Source organism: Opisthorchis viverrini (assembly GCF_000715545.1).
Source record: "Opisthorchis viverrini unplaced genomic scaffold opera_v5_24, whole genome shotgun sequence".
NCBI lineage: Eukaryota > Metazoa > Platyhelminthes > Trematoda > Opisthorchiida > Opisthorchiidae > Opisthorchis > Opisthorchis viverrini.
In genome coordinates this window covers 222,002-243,101 of record NW_008751680.1, presented here as the reverse complement: position 1 = coordinate 243,101, position 21,100 = coordinate 222,002, and the positions used below count along the sequence as shown (strand labels likewise).

Here is a 21,100-nt window from a genome sequence, read left to right as displayed (position 1 = left end):
TAATAGGAAAGACGCCCACAGCATTCTGGCAACACTGTATTATCTACAAGCTAGTTATGCATGTCTGGGAAAGGGAATCATCCACAGATGTCCCTCGCACTGCCACTGCAAGTTCGTGCTGTTATCTAACTTTATTGCACTTAATGGAACATGAGATCCATGGGATGTGTGTGTTGGGAGCAGGTGACCCAAACAAAAATATCCCATTTGTTAAATCTGAGATGTCTAAAGCAAACAAACGCCTGTGACCCTGTAGGGAATCCATGGGGAAAATGTGCTGTGATCAGGTGACCCAAACAAAAATATCCCATTTGTTAAATCTGAGATGTCTAAAGCAAACAAACGCCTGTGACTGATCCTGTAGGGAGGCATTTGCATTAAATACACTTAAGAGGTTATTTTATTCTTCAGGAACACCGAAGAACGCCAAAATATGCTAAAGTGCGATTTCGTGTTCTATGTCGCGTAAACCGGCAAAAGATGCAAATCGGCGATGTTCAATGACCTTAACAAGAACTGACGTGTGCCGTCCTCTCGAACGTCGAATACCGCTGACTTCCTGACATCCCACGCTACATAACTATCCATTAAAATAGCAACTTCGGAAACCATATAGTTTCGGCGAACTCTATTTGGGTGTGTCAATAGCCTGCGGCCTCGAAGACAGCGGCAGCCAACAAAATCCAAATTCCGCGCCCACATTAGACTCCGAGTTCGTTTAAAAACTTGTTATAAACTTTCGGCTGAGTCAGGAGATCTCACGCACCGAATAAGTACCATCAAATGGTAGAACTTTATGCCAAAGGTTCCCTTTTTGAACTACGGTTTTAGAGAAAATTTGGGTGTGCGTCTAGGAGGTGGCATATTCGTCACAGCGATTACCCACCGCTTCAGATAGGGAGCTGAAGCATTTTCTCTTAATCTGCAAAAATCTGGGCAGGGCCGATACACAAATATCTGATTCCGGTTGTCTTCGGCTTCCTTATGAAGCTTGCACATGTTGAACATAATAATGGTTATTATGCGCTAACTTTCTTCAACTTTCAGGGTGTGCAAAACGCGGGAATTTGAGTTGGTGCATTTGGGGTTAAATGAATTTTGTAGTGATATTCTCGTTAGTATGTGCAGGTGAGTAATGAGTATGCTTCGTTGTATGCTTCGTTGAAAGTGCTAACGATTTTCAGTCATTAAAAACCAGCCTGTGTTGCTCGTAAGAAGTAGTCTTTTCACTTGTTGCTCACCAAAGAAATTTCATGAAAACAAGTTTTTTCCATTGAGCACACTTTCGGCTAGGCAAAGGGATTAATAACAAATATCAATATACCACAACTCGATTCTCCATTTTTGTGACCCACGAGGAGTTCATGGAAGGCTCCGTAGGATTTTAATTATAAATAAGACCTTCGTTTGGTTTGTATGCACTGCAACAGCGTTTGCAAGCGTTTGTTCCAGTCGCCCCCCGACTTTGCGTAAGATGTAACGCTTTTCTAAATATAATCCACGGCGACTTACATGGTCTTTACATACATGTGATAGGAGTGTTTTTGCTTCAGTGATAACTGAAGCGCGATTCAGCGACCATGTATAACTAACTATACAGTCGAAAATGAAGTGTTTATCGCGCATGGTTAATTTGTATGTGCCGAACTAACGATAAACTGTTTCCGAGGTCACACAAAAATGACTGTCAGCAAAAGCGGTCAGATCCCCTGAACAAAGGACTTCCTGCCGAGGCTGTGAGTAAGTTAAGGCGACCATTGCTGGAACACAGGGCAGTGGTATACTACCGAGGCACCAATGTGAATGTTAAGAGTTGACAGCCCCTCATATGTTTTTTAAGCCGCATGGGGAGCCATGCATTGGCAGGTGCTACAAACTAGACATGTGAAGTCTGGAGAAACAAAGAGCACATTTAAGCCTCGTTCATTTCAAACAATACAGTTTGAGACCCTGTAACATTCACCATTGTTTCGCTCTTTCTATAAGCAGGTCACACCGAGGGATAACAGTACCAGCTAGTGAGAAGCAGCAACGAAAGTTCGCAGTAGTTTTCTCACTTAAATTAGTAAATGTACGGAATAGCTTAATAACTAACGTAGCTCTGGCACTGACCGTTGGAAACTTCAGATCAACAGCAAGCCAAAACGCATGGTGCGCCCTCCCAACTTAGAATAAAGATTAAACGCTATGCAGTGGTTAAATCTCTTATTGGGTAGGGATAACTAACTACGTCGTTAATATTGAACACCGATATTATTGTCATACCGTCTCTTGCTTCCTTGAATTTGAAACTGCAGCTTAAATTTGAATAGAGGGCCGAAACCTTGTAGACTGTATTCAGTGATCTAGTTGGTACTCACATTCAGAATAAATTGCTGGGGATAAGACTGTCTGTGGGACGGATGAGATTACTATAGCTGTTAAATTATACAAATACAAAAATCCTTGGTTCAAATATTGACGTGGATATTAGGTTGGTGGTGGTCGTTGTCGTTGTTGAAAATTATGAATGTTTATATAAGTACGGTTATTGAATGAAAAAATAATCACAAATGGTTCTCGGCTCTAGATTTAGGTTTTGTTATGGATGAACAGTTTCACAAAAATCTAAAATTGTGTCGTGGTTTTGAGATGGAAAATCGACGGAGAATGCTACCACTGTTTTACTCAAAGCAATAAGCAGACGTCACACAAACTATCTTCTTAGAGAGCAGCCGAAGAAAGAAGAATTTTCAATAAATAATAAAGTACCTTGTATGAAAATTCTTAGTTTGCTACCACCTGAGATGTTTCCAGGAAATGGCGAAAGCTGGGTAAACTCAATGTCACTTGTGTCATCTGGGTAGTTGAAGCAGTTGTAGTTTCATATACACTTGAAACGGGAAGATGGATACCTTTGACAGGCCCGTATGGGACATTTTTGTGTGCCATCTCGTCGGGCATGAGGTAAGTAAACTAAAAGTGAAAGTAGAGCTATAGTTGAGAAAGTGTTGAGCAAGTCAAACATATCATACAAAATTGATGATGGGCAAGAACGGCCAATCTACCACAATTAAGGCTCCAATGCTAAAAAACAGGTTCGCTCACAAGGGTAGATTTGTAGCATCCCATATGTTCAGGCTGTTATGATGTTTCAATGGAAGACGATGGCGGAGTTTGTTGTTAGGTGTTAGAAAAAAGTGTACCAAAGTACGTTGCTCAAGTTATTTCTCTCGCTGTAAGCATGAAAGGATCTGTGCCTTAACGTCTTTGGTAGTCCATGCAACACCTGGATTTTAGAATCATGCTATCAATCACTACGCATGGAGCAATGCTGAAAAGTACAGTGACAAAAACGTTGTCAAGAAGGACGATGAAAAAAGGCTCTCTCTAACAGGGTGTTCCGTATCTTGACCATTTATTCAAAAGGAATAATGAACAGCTACACTTGTTAGCAGTTAGCTCCAATGATATGGCGAGATAACTTCATGCTGCGTTGTACTTTTTATTATGCGGCTAGAGTCACCGTTTAATTTCCTGTACTAGCGCATAATGTGGTTTAACTTCTTTAGTCTTTTGAGATGTAATGCATTCTTATGTCCCACAGTGCCTTATGACTATTTTTCTAGCCTACTGTGTCTAAATTACCTATAGCTGTGACTGTAATTGAAAACAAAAAGGATCATTTCCTCCACGCAGTCAGTTCTGTATATCGTCGCATCGAAGATATGCGCCAATGGAGCTACGACCTAACAAACAATTGCTCTGATGCCTACACCACTGTGCATCCCAAAAAGGACTAGGACATTCCTAGGACCAGCTCAGGACACACTCTCTGCCATACTGGTGGTTACAGGTTACATGCATATATTGCGTCTGATATCCATGGGAAAAAATCAGGAAAAATATATAGACCAACATTACGTTAATTGCACTGCTTACAAATATCGCTTTATTTCAGTTTGCTTTAAGTTCGTGGACCAGCAAAGCACTACCTTACCGAAAAAAGGATGTGTGAGAAAATTGCCAGGTGTCTTTCGTGGGTGATGATGTTTCGAGATTTGAAGGTAGATATACACACGAATAAATGTTTCAACGGAGTACAGCCTATATGATGAACCCTACGGTGTAGCTCTTGAGAATGGCCTATCAGGAACAAATTTTCTCTTCATTAACTTTTGAAGATCATCATCTGCTACTTTGCCACACATAGAACACCTGAATGGGGGAAGTGGCTAGCTAAACACATGACTGACGGCTTATTTTATGTCGAATATACTGAGACGGATGACAACTGCACCTGATTTGTACATTCATATGGAAGAATTTTTGTGTTAGATCTCATTTTCAGGATTATCGATTAAAATACTCATTATGGTCTCGGAAGTTTAAACGCAGTGATCCTGTACAAATTCCTGGACACAACACGAAAGCAAACGTTATCAAGGCAGGTTTACAGTTTTACTCTCTACGAGCAAGTACATTAGTTTTCACGATAGAATCTTGATGTAATATTTCACCAATAGACTCATCTGCTACAGTGTTTTTGTGACGGCAAGAAAACTCAGTATAGCGTTGAATGAACTCACCAGAAATACAGTTTCACATGAAACGAAGGTGTAAATTTATTAGAGCACGTGGGAAAACAAAAGTGAGCGTGCCACTTAAAAATGCTAAGTAGCGCCAAGTAGAATTTAATAGACACCTTTTAGACTCGACCATCCCTACGTAAAATTAGACTTATTTGAAGCCTAGTCGGATAACCAATTTAATACCGTTTATCTCTCAAAGTTTTAAGCTTTTAGAGGCAATGATGCCTAGGATATTGTTCTGTCACTGTGGCAGCTGCAACCACCATACGGCAAGTGCGCGGTTATTACACCTGGCAATGGTGAGGATGATGACTGGACACTTGTCATTAGTAGTGACGGTCACGCTTATCACTTCAAAGCAGTTTCAAGGGTGTATGCCAATCGGAAATTTTCAAACTTTCTGAGTGAAATCGCGCCCTTGCCACGTTCATCAAATGGAGTGGGCAGTTGGTGGTTTTTTGACGGATTGTAAACTACTACTATCATTTATTTTTGGAGGGCATGGTCACAAACACAAAAAGTGAATTTAAGCGACGAATGCGAAAGGGCAACAGGAGAATATGAGAGCAAAGAAAGTACCATGTCTTTCGAATTCATGCCACCAAGAGTTCCAGTCAGATGAGATGAATCCCAAAGTATGTAAAAGTTTTGGTATGGAAACGCGTCCTGAGACCAACAACTGAAGAAAGAATAGGCAATGTTGAATGCTCTTCAAGGTTCGGCAAGCGCTGGAACTATCAGTTTCACAACTCCAGATGTGCTTTCGCTGCCCCCTTACATTCGTAACCATACCCTTCTACTATTGAGGTGCTTTGCGTTTGAGGGTATAAAGAAGCTTCAACTGAAATTCTTTGAGGCTCATTAAAAGCCATCTGAGATATTTGGACGACTTCTGAAAGTGAGTTCACTAGTCTCATATTTGAACTCTCATTTGAAAACTTTGGGTGTTTAACACTTGCAGTCGTGACCTGCAACCGCCGACATATCTTGGGTGCACCCGTATGGCCTGCTGAATCACTTAGTTTCTGTTCCAGAAGAACAATGGCCTATTTAAGCAACCAACCAGGTTTTCTATCTAACGATTTCGTAGAGAATGAAGATTTCATTCACTCTTGCTTAGTGATTGCTGTTTAGTACACAACAAGCTGCAAATCGATATTGGTCTCATTTTATATAGCTTTTTAAACTGTCACCTTCCGTGCTAGATGCAAGTTACTTTTCCTATTGTTACTTGCCTTCGTGATCACGATCGCAAGCTGGCTTGCCAGTATCTCGCTCTTGAATCTCGCAGAGGTTTCTTATGTCCATGTCACAAACTAATCTTGATGATGTTAGGAGAGATATTACAACATACTCGGCGTTTCGAAAGCCAGGAAACGAACATTCAAAGGCTGCCGCTGATTCTATAAGAACCGCTATCAAGCGGCGTCCTACCTAATATTACAATATTGTAAACTTAGTAAAAGTGATCTGATTTGGATAAAACTACTAAACAGCCTTTTCCGAGGTCGTTATAGGTATCAGTCTTATGCATCGTGAGAAGGAGGATCACACCATCGACATACTTCATCTATCGTTTTGGACCACGTAATACAGACTTAGGCTCTTTGCTGCGTGCATACATTGAGTCCCAGCGCAAGAGCGATTCACATTTCGTCTAAAGCTCTAATATAGGTTGCCCCAAGAATGTTTTGGAAACAGCTTATTGTGATACGGAGAATCTTGAAAACGATATTGGTCCTCTGATGATTTTTGACCATTTCACGACAATTCAGAACATTTTACAGAAACCTTTAGTGGCCCTTGTCCAAAAGTTTATTTAAAAAGATTCTGTAAAATCACAGTACAAGATGCTAGCCTGGAAAACACCATCCAGGTAAGAAGTATATTCATACCTTCATAGTGTTTCCAAGCAAGTCAGTTACTCAATGTGACTTGATAGCGATCCGCCAAGCACTCAATAAATGCAGACACACCCTATAGACCACCGCCTACTACAAAAAACCTTCTGGCACCGGAAGAATTCTTCAGTACCTGAGGAATGAATCCTATGAATTTTATAAAATGAAACATGGTTAGCTGAACTCAGTGCTGTGCTGAATAATGCCATTTCAACATCGACCGAAGATAACCAACGCCTCATCACCAGTGACGTCTGAAAATCGTACAGGTAAGCACACGAAGAATGGTTGAATAATGGTTGGCTCATACTCGCCTAAGGGTGCAAGCTCCATGGTCACGCAGTTGGGCACATTATGTGGTCAAATTAATCCTGGGTACTCTCGTCTGCAGAAACCAAACAAAAAGTGGTGAATTGATCCCAAAAGTTCAGTTGCAAACAAAGCCAATGTGTTTTTAGGTGTTTAAAAGGAACAGAAATAAGATGCTCGACCATAGTAATACTGGTACAAAGTCTTATAATGCGTGCTAATTTTACGGTATCACTGGTTAGTCACAGCATCTTGGTCCGGCAATTTTTATCTTCAGAGGATGCACTTATCTTCAGAGGTAATAAAAATAAACAGCTCCTTAATCAAGTCAAACTGGCTGTTTTGCGCTTTCCCATGGCACTTGTTACCATCATCATTCTTGCTAGCTACCGGCATTGTAGAGCTTTATGAAGTCCCAGATGTTTCAGTGGGTAGCATTTTGTAAGGGCCACCTGAATGGTAATCAAAAGGCTCAAAATATTATGTAAACTTATCAGTGAATTTTTAGTACTGCTAGGATATTCTTAGTTGCGCAGGCATAGGTTAGTTATAAACTACGGGTTTATTGAATGGCACGTGACTGAGTCATGGTCGTCAGAGATTCTAGAAAGTCTGGAAGTCATGTTCAAGGAGGTTTTGTATGCTGAATGACCGAAATTACTGGGCTAAATACTGTGCCACCGAGTGCTAATCTGGTTCTCTACTGGATCGTATTAACTTTCAATCTGCTGGACGCGGAAGAGTTTGCAAGGTACAGAGTTCTCTGGCGCAGAGAGTAAGTAACCAGACCAGCGTCACTTAATCCCAGTCTATCGATCGTTACTCTTCTCCTTCTAAAAAGGGCTACGAATTTCCATACTGCCTATTTGGGGCTCTCATTAGATGCTTAGAACAAAATGTTTAGACAGTGTGACACTGTTTAAACATTCCTTCCAACAAATCGAAAAAAATTTTGAGTACAATGACGGAAAAAGCGCCAAATATCGTCGTCAAATTAATATGTGACCGGCAATTTAGTGCAATATTAACACCACAGATTCTAGCGCAGCCCACTTTAGCCTTGCCGCTGATCGAAGTTTACGAAAATAAGTGTCTGAGTCGATACTTTGCCAACCCCTTTGATTTCAGAGCAAGACATCCAAACCTAATGGCTAACTGCCTTTAAAATAGCCGTTCACACTGTTCGGACGAAATGTGCATGCAGTAAGAACGCATGACAGTAGTTGTGTTTATGTAAGGATTGCTTTAAGGACAGCGCCCAGTATTTGAAGAAATTATCAGGAATACACTTTGATCCAAAAAGTTAAAAGTTAAAAAGTGCACTGTGTGACATCAGTTCAGACCACTGTAGTGTCGTTTATGAGGAGGAATAGCGTTAGAAGTCCAATTTACAAGCTTGTCGAACAACCAAACAATCAGCACCGTCCATACTCATTAAAAGCGCCAGGGAGTGTTGACCGCTGTTTTAAACAAGCCTCACAGGTGACATATCTTGAGGAAATTTGCAATGGCTTGTTCGATTGGAGAAGGCAATATATATGAAGGTAAATTCAATCTCTATCGTTTAATACGCAAGAATGAGGCCCAACATAAAATCCCGACATAAAATTGGGCAGAAAATTAGCCCTTGAAAAATCGCTTTTGGCGGACCTGATGATAAAAGGGTGATCCAGGCGGCCTTGAGAAATGTCGCAGAACAGAGTGGGATAAAAAGCCATTGCCATTTAGGCGAGTAGGCGTGAAATATTTTCAAACAGGAAAGAAGTTTAAAAGCGGCCTCTTCGCTCTGTAGACAACGAAACGGTGTCTGGTGGTTGAAGGGAACAAAAGCAAAAACTTCAAACAACTGCATCAAAAACGCTACTGCTGGCGGCCAAAGCAAGGCAACCCATATGGTATCTAAGCAACTGCATGGCAGCCTGAGGAAAACACTACAATTCTGGCAAGAAATCTTCTCTTGAATCTTTTCTGGAGCAAAAACTCATCCAACCAATGTACCAGGTCACTATGCAACAGAATATTTGTTATTGGGCCATGGGTTAGTAATCTTGCCGCCTTTGTGAGCTTGCATCATAAAGAGACAAATTTTGGACAAGTTAGTTATGTGAGATTTTAGGGCGGTTTAGCAAAAAAGCTTGTCTTGTGGTTAGTTCTGGACGTCAGCAATACTCGTGGTTTGTCCGTGGGCAAGGAATTGATTTTCGTGTGTTAATAGGGTTTTCCCAGACGTTACAGTAAATTGCAAGATAATTTATCGACCCAAATTTACCACGGAGACTAGTGTTTTACTGATGTCATTGGAAACATAAGATTGGCTGATAATTTTCATTGTATGCAAATCAGATTACTATGGAAATAAGCTTCAAGCAGTTGTTCACAATAACACTAAATACGTTTGCATTAGATCAAATCCGCCGACGAGCGTATGATTTTACCACTTACGGACTTGGAATTGTCGTGTGCGTTTGATTTAGTTATTATTTAAAAGTTAGGACATTGCGTCAACGAAAGGTGAGCCAAATATGGACATGTAAATCTCGCTCTCTCAGATGAAACAAAAAGCAACATGTCAATGCCCCTTTGCCTTTTTCCAGGACGTGTTCTTATTACTCTTTGTATGTGAAATCTAAGGAGAGGGACGTAATATTCACGTTCACTCAATAAAGCTATGTAAAGCGATCGGAAAAGTAGCACAAGAAATTATCCATAACCGGTTGTTTGTTAGATCGAGCCCTGTCAGTGCAAAATATCTGGACTTGGAGTATGCGTACCATCGCTTTGAAATTGAAAATGATGTTCTTTCAAATATAATTTCCTACTTTGTTTTAGCATGTGTCCTGGGATTGTTTGACTACTTTTTGAAAACTAGTTAGATGTAAACGGGACAGTAAACTTTCCGGTATTCTTAGCGCATATCATCATTTAGAGGAGAAACGTTTTCCGGACAGATTAACCAAATAAATTAGTGTGCTTTGACTTAAATCGACATCCAATGACCGTAACCTAACCGTAGGTGCATACAATTTAATCCATTTCTGGACAGGTCGTTAGTTGGGACTGTAACCTTTTGACCGGAAGGCCTGTGGTCGAACTTGACCTCCGCATCTTCACTGATCCTGTCTAAGGTTGCATAACCTGACAGTATCTCAGCCTTCATTCCTCATCCAGGTAGTATGGCTGGTACCGAAGGAGCGTTGCAGTTGAACGCATACCAGTTACATGTGAGCAGACTATAACAGGGTTGGTATTTCTAATAATGCAGCATATCGTAACTGAGAATGTGAGAAATACATCTGAGAGCTTCGAATAAAGTTTGGACCAAATAAAAAGGCTTTTCAGCTGTATCACCCTTTTTGTTATTGAGCTGCCGTTCAACCCGAAAGTGGCACGATGGTGGGACACTGCAAAGTTGTCCAAGCCTAGGCAGGAATGGCCTGGGTGTGAACCATGAACCTTTCGACTACTAAGTTTGCGCCATAACCACTGAGCCATTTTGTGCCCCAAATTCATACCAAGTAAGAGTTCATGAGCCGCATTTTCAGATCACGCCAAGCGTTTCGAAGGGGCAACGTGCAGAGTAAGCCAAGAATGCGGCCAAATATGTTGCCATAGTGACAATTCTTTTTGACCGAGTTGCTTTAATTCCCATCCTACAGCTCAGTCAAAAATCATTGTTATTAGCCAAGAGTTTTCCACCTTTCTCTTATTAGTTTCATTTCCATCACTGATACCAGTAGGCTCACTCCAAGAAACTGCGGGTACCTAGAAACGCACCAGTGTATTTAAAATATGTGAACAACATCGTGTTCGTCGGATACTCTTATTTGCACACTAATTTGCTTCTGACGGGAAACCCAACTGGCTCCATCTGAATCAGTCTTTTAGCGAAATACATTTGCGAATCAATTCGGTTTTGCGAAAGAGTCACCTGGAACCCAGCTGGATCTTTCGTTTTTGATGTTTTTGAGCTAATCTCATGCAATTTGGGTCCAAGCAGAACATAATGTTGAGGAAAACTCGGGGAGTGCGCCTACCTTATGAAACCGAGTAAACCGGTCGCGGGATGTCAAAGAATTTTCGGCAACCTGATCAGTTATATACTCCTGTTATTTATTTTTGGGGTGACAATCAACAGGCGTGGGGATTTTAACCAACCGAATTAACAAAGTTAAGTCCATTTACAATGACACATCTTTAGTACGTCAGTCACTAAAAGCATAGACGTGTGTTTTTCGGACACGAGAATCCCTAATCCTTGTGAATAAAGGAGGTGGCCGCGTTTCAAAAAAAAAGGGAATCCAGGATTCTCAAAAGATGAAATGTTTAGGTCGAACATCCACTCGCCTCAAGTAGAGGGCCAGTCTTATACAATTATCAAAGCCTATCTGCTTGCAGCGACCGCGTCTTTCATAGTCCTTCACCATGCCGCACAGCCCAAGCAAACAGTCAACGTCATCGTTGGCCAGCTTATTAGGCCATTAACAGCTGACCTGTCCGTGCAGGAATTTGAGCCAATATCTCATAACACCACCTAAATGACCGATTCCCGTCATGGTACTGAACGGTCATTTATAAGTTACGACTGTTGATGCACACCATATCAAGTCTAAATTACACTTCAGTTTACCATTCCTCATGATCATGATCATGATCATCATCATCGTAATGATAATTGACACTGACATCAGGCGAGCACACTGATGCTTCACTGGCATACAGCCATGCGGGTTTATTTGAAAGGAGGCTGAAAGGAGACTTATACTGGGTAGTGAGGGGACCTAGGGCTAGCCTAATACAAACATGAAAGTTACTTACACCTCCAGAAGTCAGTCAGACAAACTGGAAAGAAACTGATATAATAAGCGCCACTGACATCAGTGAGTCACCGTAAACCTCTGTGTCTTCATTCAAGCACAAATAAGAGCATGTAGATACCTCCCTGGAGGGTCAATAGCAAACAAACAGACAAAAATAAACACCAAGGCCTTTCACAGTATCTGGTTGGAAAAAACGTTGAAGGTAAGCTACTCCGTCCACTAGCCCACAGAAACATTAATTGTCACCAGAGATGCGGTATTACGCTCTCCTGGATAGAGTTCATCCCCAAGAAGAGTCCAAAATTCCCTGTTTCTTTGGAGTTATCCATCCGTAGAGGAAATTGCTGCACATGGTCCCCTTTATTGTTGCCATAAAATTATTTTCCTCATCGTTCGACTTAGAAGCTGAGGTGAATGAGTCATCTAGTGATAAACTTTGCCTTAAGTAATCTTTGCGGGTTCGGGACAAAGAAATCCCTTCAGATATGCTACATTCCATCTGGATTTTTCTTTGAACAGACCACCGTAAGCGTGCAAAGTTTACTCACTGGCAGCCATGAGGTTCATCCTGTCATGCAACTGTGAGACTCAGAAGAGTTAAACATTCAAAAAAGAATAAGATAGTTGGTTTTTACAACAGAACACCCCCACCCTCAGCGAATCCAACGCTTGTTCCCCATAAAAAACATCGTAAATTGCTGAACCTGGATGGTTTGTAAAATCGTGCATTCCATATTTAAAAATGTACGGCATTATGCTTCCACAACACAGTCATGTCTCAGCAATCTTGGTGAATCGTTTTTCAGGCTTTCTACATTGTGAGAATGCACAGTAAAATCCAATAATTTAGGTTTTGTTGGATCATCTGCATCCTTTATTACAGGCACGTGATGTGCATAAGGGCATTTCAAATATAAATGTGATTTTACACTGTTTCGAGGACAGTTGGAGGTTTAGACTTGTCGATTTTTTGTTGCCTCGAAATCATCGGTTAGCAAAACAACAGCATTTTCGGCACCTGGTATTCACTGTGAAACCATTAAAAAACTGGCCCCTGTAAAAGTGCAGGGAAATGAAAGAAGAGGGCTGACAACAACAGTGATGGAAAATCTCCCCTAGGCTTTGTGCTTGTTCGGTTATTGGTGTTAGCTCAGGCGATTTGGGTTTCTATCTGTCCGCCGAAGTTGGCAAATGAGTCACACATTTTTTCCCCATTTGAGAGGATATCATCATTGAGCGGTTGGAGGGTGGTTGCAAATCTACTGCCAAGCTCAGCCAACAGACTGCTGATCAACTACCGATTAGCGCACTCAAGCCCTCAATATTCTAACTCATTGCACGGTTATTTTCGCGCAAAATTTCAAGGATTTCGAGGTACCAGTGGTGTATGGTTTCCTTTTACGAGACGAGCACACTTGCATCTTTTGGTATCACTAATATTAACACCCATCGTTTAAAAAATGGCCTCTTGAAGGAAGATTTTCTCAACCCTTATATTTTCCAGTGATTACGGTGAAAACCTCATACAAACACTTTCAGTCCGAATTTCTCATATCAAATTGGAATAATCACCGACAAATAAACTCGTCTACATACCAATTTGTTTTTCATGGGTTACTAATATAAATAACAGGTAAATCGCACGTTCAGGCTCTTCAACTGGAAGGGTTATCGGTAAAACATTTCGCTTTGCTAGTTGGCGTTTTCGCCCATGCACATGCAGAAGAGAGGAGTCACTCTAAGAAAATTGTTTGACTGACAATCAGTTGATAATCGTAATTTACCATCAGAATTGTTAGCAAATTAGCTTTGCTTATTTCATTTTGAAGTGGGGAAATGGGTTTCACGGGGAATAGGGGCTATGTTTGCTTTGTAAGCTCCACAAACAGCGGAACCGGTAGGGGTTGCTTGAGTGGTAGCCACCTTATGATTAAGTTTGTGTCTAGAGCAGCACTTCTCAATCTTGAGAAACTCATTCAGGTCTCCTATTAACCCAATGTGGATGAATAATACTCGTTTGGTCTCCTGGTAACGTCACCCATCGGGACAGCTCCTCTCCTGGCCCGGCAAAATTATTCCACTTGGTCCGCACGAGAGCAAAGGAGCAATGCACTCGAGTCTCCATACAAATACGGTTCATCAGCAGTGTGTATACTTAACCATGACGGGGTTTGAACTGCAGACGTGTGTCACCATTACTCCATCAGGTCAAGTTGGAAGCACCTGAAGTGCCAAATCTGAACAGGCGGACGTGCTCACGCTCGAGGGATGTAATCGTCGATCATCCAAGGCCTTGAACGTCCACCGAGTACATGTCGTAACTGTGTCGGTATACTCGTTTGCTTGAAAGGATTTCCCTAGAAGCTTTACACCTGTTGGACAGTATTGGTTAGTCGCAGGTGGTAGAGCGATCCATGGAATTAGTGCTTGCACTATTCCCGATTACAATCTGATGAATTATGTATTCAAAGTGCAGTACCTGTTAACTGCATTAATCTATAGCCAAATAAGGGTATGATTCAGTTACACACCTATTTTTCTGTAGGTTATTATCGTGAAGCAGAATTTTTTGCTACTACCTAGTACGCAGTGATCTGACTTCTTCCTTTGGATATAGTCAGAATAATCAGATGGTTCACAGCTCTCCGTTGGAAGGCAAGTGTCCTAAGCCTCTACCTCAGTCTTTGTTATCACATACTTTGTTAAGCCAATCATCAAAAGCCCCACGTGTGCATTCCTACCTGCACCTCCTTTGGTAGAGTAGGATTAAGGGGACGGTTTTCTAACGTGCTTTGTAGGGGATGATGGCGTAGGGGTGACTGATAGCCTTATTGCAACTGCCTCAGTGAGAAGCAAGGTCATTTTTTAAAAAAAAGTTGAGAAGGACGGAGGGAAGTCCGCTTAGGTACAAAATCCATAAATAGCGGAAATCAAGCGATTGATACCTTTGAGCTCAGGGAAACTCAACCACTGGAGGGAATGTCTGTGATTCAAACTCGACACTGACTTTTCGCTTGTTTCTGTCCTGAATTGGGCAGCTTGGCAGAATCCAAGTCCTAGTACTCAGTTTGGATTGCACGGAATCTGCGCAAACAAACAATTATCGTTATTATCTGTTCAATATGATATCCTGATATGTCAATGAACAGTGCAAATTTTCCACTAACATGAAAACCCATGCACAAAGGCAGTTGGTTGACATTACCCCTTGATGCAACCAACTTCAACAATGACCATCTCCCGGATGTTCACGCTTTACTCTAACTGGCCTTGCTTTATATAAAAATGCTTTATGTATCAGATCACACATCTGGAGGACAGGTAAGAAAATATACCAATCCTGCAGCTGTACCTGCATGAACTTTATCTTCCAGAGTTTAAGTGCCTGATTAACTGGCGATGCTTCGTCACGCTTAAAATTGAGGACTTTTACAAATCACAACTACATTCCGCTTAACGACAGTCGGAATTTCACTAAGGTAGTTCAATTAACCGGGGTCTGTCATAAGTTTAGCCAAAGTCTGAAAGGGAAAAAAAGCTCTAATCAGCATCAGTTTGGATGACCTCATCAGAGTTGGAGGACTGTGAATATCACTACGTTGATTGAATGGACAGCTTTACGTTTTTCGATTGTGGTCTTAGAGTTCCGGCTGAATTAGAAGGTTAATAGGTTCAATTTTTAACTTTGGGTGATACTGTGAGCGAGATTCTGTAATTGAGATAGCTCGAAGTTGGTAAGTGACAGTTTCTCAGACAACGCTGTCGAGTGGTGGAGGTGAGCTTGTTTGCTTTGTCTTTTCGCCCTAAAAAGATATCATTCAAACATGGGTTACTTTTCTGTATACAGAAAAATTATGGTGACGTCAAACCGTCATGCAGTGTGAACGAGCTGTTAGGTGATCATGCTGTCTTTCTACGTTCCGTACCGTTCAGTCAGCATGTACTTTGTCCCGTTTGCTTCAGCTACATTACAAGCCCTGTCCACGCCTCCTCCAGTCGCTTTTCTCGAGGAACCACAGGACTTGGTGGTCCCCTGGCAAGGCCCGGCAGAATTGCGATGCGCTGTTAACCACTCTCAAGCCAGCACCACTTGGTTAGCCGTCCGCAATTCTCCAGTTCACTTCAAGTACTCCAAAGGAATACTCGTCCCTGTCAGAAATCCATCGGAAGCAAGGCAAACCGAAGTCGGCGTGCTATCAAATGAATGGTCGTAAGTTGTTTGGCAATAGCCCACCAGCCATTTCGTCTTATATGCGAATATATACAGCGCAACCCTTCATAATACGTCTCAATGAAGAACTACATCGGAACTTGCTCCTTTCTCATCTTTGGAGAGCTTTGACGCAAAAAGCTGATTTCTAACACTGTCGTTTACATTCGTACCTCCGGTGTTCACTAGCTATTATTCTGGCCAATTTGGATTTTGGTGAAGCGAACTTAGATGGATCTCCTCATCTTCACTCCTGTTACTCCCCCTGTCCAGAAATCCCTCTTTCCAACGACTACCCCTCTAATTCGACAATGTGGTTGCTTAAAGAACCCGCAAGTGCCAGGGTATTCTTCCTTCAATTTTAAGCACACCTCTAATGCAACCGTCGTTCCGGGTTCGTCCGGGTCATAACAGAAAAAGATCGCAAGTTGACCGTTGACAAGTTGCTTCCATTTCTGACCGTCTTATTGGTAGTTCTCAACCTCTGGCACAAAAAGTAGGAAATAGCAAAAAAATCGACCTAATTCGTAATGTTTTACGTGTCTTTAAAATCGATTCGCTCCAGGGGGGTAAACGATATACGCAAAAATGTCACCGGGAGTCTTATCAAATTCTGAAAACACACTGAAGCTTCACAATAAAGGATACTCCGAAACGAAGATTACTCTCCTACATATACGCAAATACCCAGGATTAATCAGTAAGCTCTAACTAGCTTCTCTAAGCACTCTATGGGACAAAGATACCATAGAATATTCGCTGATTTCTGGAGCTCCGAAGAAGGAGCATTCGTTGTACAACGGCTTTTATGTGCCATATTCACCAACACTTTTGTTTCAGAATATTCTGAACGTGCACACATATGTCGAGTAAAGCGCACTAATGCACTGTCATTGGAGGCAGGAATGGTCACAGTTGTTGTCATCACACATTTTCCTGTATTCCAAACCTTCACAGTATGAAGGTGTATCTTTGTAAGAGGACGCGGTGGGTTGATTTGTCGAAATATAGGTAGATCGGGTGTGTTTACTTTTGGTTGATCAGATGGTAGTTGATCTTTTCGCCGAGGTTCGCAACTGGTTTGCAAATATTTCGTCCCCAGTGGAGAAGGCATTGTCAGTGCGTAGTTGATTGGGTGCTTCCTCCGTGCCTAGCCTCGTTAATGTAGTTTTTGAAGAGTATCTAATATCCGGTCATGTAACTGACTAAGTGATGTATACCTCACCTGTAGTATTATTGGCCCAATCATGCTTTGCGCTGCTTTGTGGTCTGTATGCTTTTTCTTTCATTTCGAAAACAGACATCCAACCAACGCTATCCAATCAACTACCATCTGATCAACCAACAACGCAGTGGGTACACACTGCTAATGCGAGTTGTGAGTAACATCATCTGATATGCCTAGGAAAGCAGCATTCGTATTTGAGCAACCGTGACGTTTAAATTCACGTCTCAGTTTACTGGCATCTCTCTCAGTGTCACACGTTTGGATAGCATAAACGCATCAACTCTCCGGACATTAGTGAGAACCGATTTATCAATGTGTCAGTCTCCTTGTAACTACTTCGCTCCTGTTTGACATTAGGGGCTGTCCGTCTCAACAGGTACTAGGGTTTGCTGAGGTTTCGATAAATATGCGTAATTATCTCTTTCCTCACACGTGGTCTGGCTGAGCTTGTCATAGAGCCCTAGCAAACACTGCGGCTGGCTGAGGTTTTACGCACACACAAGGAGACTCTATCTACCTGACTAAAAGGTAATTCAGACTCCGTGTTGTATATTCTTCTCCTTGAACCGGCTGTATATCTGCAAAGGTTAAGATGGAAAGAAGCTCAGTGGTCAGTAAAAGAATCGTTCCCTGGCGCGATTTTATATACACATGGTTTTCAAGCTCAGCTGTTTCCAGCCCTTTCGGCAGATCGTGAAAGTATCTCTTGACAACTCAGATTTGAGATGAAGTAGACTCACCTGCATGTGAGCTGCCACTCTACCCTCAATAATCAGAACATTTCTCCACTCACAAGCTTGCGAGGCAGAGCAAGTAAACTATTGTCATTGTGAACATTCAGTAAGAAGAATGTGCAACCTCATCATGGAATTTTTGCTAAAAAACGGACACAAGTTACCGGTTGATGAAGACAATGAGAGCCCATCACTGCTTTAGATTCGACAATGGTATCAATCATTGGAATTTATAACATGGCTCCAGATATTCCATTTTTTTGATCTATTTTACCAAAGAACGCAGCAAGTTTTCTAAACACATTTCGTGAGATGCGCACCGCTGACGATTCCAGGCAAAGCTGGAAAGGCTACACAGGCTTCTAGGCTTTTCTGTCCTAATGAGAGGACAATATCCCAACTGAAAATTACCATATCGCCTCACATTTCTATCAATATAATTTTATTTGACTAGCTGAAGACAGGTTTACAGTATTTTTTTATGGATGTGCTGTGAAACGCACAAACCTGAAAATTGTTTTTTGGGCAGTCAACTTCCTGGGATATGTGGCTTATAATAAGTACTATTCAACTACCTAAATAGAGGCTATAGAGACAGTGACACATCATAAGGATGAGGACAAAAAGATAGGGTCGGTTGACTCTACCGGAAAGGAAAACACAGGGATTAAGCAAAACGAAAGGAACAGAACGCGGAATAGGATAGCTCCTGAGGCAAAAAGGAGAAAGGCAAAAGTTCAGTCCATAATCTCTATCAGGGTTTGACACAAGTCTGTTTTCAACTGCCTACTGGACAGAGGTGATGACCGTCATCGCAGTTGTAACAACAGTGATTCACTTTTAAGTGCGCTGAAGATTCTCAACGATCTTTCGTCGTTCCGAGCTTTGATTATCACACTGAACGCCCTAAACGAGATGCAATCGGAACGCATTACCCGATGTCTCTGAGTGGCTTTTATGAGTTCGGCCGCTGGTGGGTTGGCTTGTCTGTTTGGACCAGCCACCAAGATAATTAATTTGACCGTTTGTCCACACTGATAAGCCTGAAGATGGCAAATCCTAATCACAGGTTGTGCGTGGCGCCAAATCGGTCACTACGTGATTAGAAAATGACGAACTGCTATTGACCTGCTAAACCAAGTGATTTGGTGTACCTTTTGTTCACTTTACCAGATTCAGCAATTCCGTGTTTCCGTGCTTGAAACAGGAACATGATTAGCATTTAAAACATATTTTCCAGACAAATGGTATTTCATCGATAATAGTAAGTCACTGATTTATGATAACCAAAGGAGTATGAAAGCAGTATTCATGTGGAAGACTATCTATCTATCTATCTATCTATCTACCTACCTATCCATCCATCCATCCATCCATCCATCCATCCATCCATCCATCCATCCATCCATCCATCCATCCATCCATCCATCCATCCATCCATCCATCCATCCATCCATCCATCCATCCATCCATCCATCCATCCATCCATCCATCCATCCATCCATCCATCCATCCATCCATCCATCCATCCATCCATCCATCCATCCATCCATCCATCCATCCATCCATCCATCCATCCATCCATCCATCCATCCATCCATCCATCCATCCATCCATCCATCCATCCATCCATCCATCCATCCATCCATCCATCCATCCATCCATCCATCCATCCATCCATCCATCCATCCATCCATCCATCCATCCATCCATCCATCCATCCATCCATCCATCCATCCATCCATCCATCCATCCATCCATCCATCCATCCATCCATCCATCCATCCATCCATCCATCCATCCATCCATCCATCCATCCATCCATCCATCCATCCATCCATCCATCCATCCATCCATCCATCCATCCATCCATCCATCCATCCATCCATCCATCCATCCATCCATCCATCCATCCATCCATCCATCCATCCATCCATCCATCCATCCATCCATCCATCCATCCATCCATCCATCCATCCATCCATCCATCCATCCATCCATCCATCCATCCATCCATCCATCCATCCATCCATCCATCCATCCATCCATCCATCCATCCATCCATCCATCCATCCATCCATCCATCCATCCATCCATCCATCCATCCATCCATCCATCCATCCATCCATCCATCCATCCATCCATCCATCCATCCATCCATCCATCCATCCATCCATCCATCCATCCATCCATCCATCCATCCATCCATCCATCCATCCATCCATCCATCCATCCATCCATCCATCCATCCATCCATCCATCCATCCATCCATCCATCCATCCATCCATCCATCCATCCATCCATCCATCCATCCATCCATCCATCCATCCATCCATCCATCCATCCATCCATCCATCCATCCATCCATCCATCCATCCATCCATCCATCCATCCATCCATCAATCCATCGATCAGTCAATCAACTAATCAGTCAGCTTATCAGTCAGTCGGTTATTTAACGAGTCAATTTATCTATCTGCTTGCCTCTGCACTCATCATACACTTATATCTCGTTAAACAAACAAATAACTCTCTGTTTCACCGACTGAAAAACCTACTAATTGACCGAGGTTGGTTGCCAGCTACCTGTCTAGCTGACTAAATAAATAAATAAACAGACAAACAATAAACATTAAGCTAAACAAATAGACACTCATTTATGTGTCAGTTTCATGTTAACGAGTGACTCAAATGTATCCCTTATTTATGTCATCCTTCAACTGATTATGCTGCACAAAGGCCGTCTTGTTTTCCAGGATATTGTTGTATATTTTAGTAATATAATACAACAGCCATAAGACTGAAAAAACGTTTCATTTGCTTAAAGTTTAATGTTCAATGAAAACGTAAGGTTATTGGAAATTTGGGGATGGCCGCTATCTGATAAGTCTCAAGAAGGACAAAACCGATTATGGGCTACTGATGGGCCCTCAGAAACTTTGTGAGCAGTGTCTAATATCAAATCACCCACTACAGATTTCGGTGTAGGTAGGCTCGACTGTCGAACGTTCTCGCAGTTTGAAGTTCACACTCTCAATTCTACCACCAAGCAGTCACCACTCTCGTTTCGCTACCGGTGTAGGTCTATGTATTAGTTTGATAGTTCACTAAGTGTGTTGAAGTTCGTTAGGAATCCGAAAAATAGTGAGTAATTAAATATGTTTCCAATACTTCGCCCGATTTCTGATAACTTCGAAATCCGGAAAGTCTGACAATCAATTCTGCCCCAACTATCTGATGGGTCAGGACGAAACGTGTAGTGGGTTGGTCTTTCAGTCGCTGTTTCACGAGTGTCATGTCAGAATCTTAAAATGCAGTTAGAGTGAGAG

General features: G+C 41.9%; 1 protein-coding gene across 1 annotated transcript in view; it reads right to left on the bottom strand.

Annotated features, from left to right (window-relative positions):
• T265_02070 (hypothetical protein) overlaps window positions 1-20,163 on the bottom strand; it is a gene marked incomplete at both ends in the record, with an annotated part of 22,489 nt that extends 2,326 nt beyond the window's left edge. Inside the window, 2 exons of the mRNA XM_009166229.1 lie at window positions 17,554-17,614; window positions 19,124-20,163. Of these exons, the coding sequence (XP_009164493.1) occupies window positions 17,554-17,614; window positions 19,124-20,163 (1,101 nt within the window). The remainder of the gene's footprint in view (window positions 1-17,553; window positions 17,615-19,123) is intronic.
• Between the last annotated feature and the right edge of the window lie 937 nt (window positions 20,164-21,100).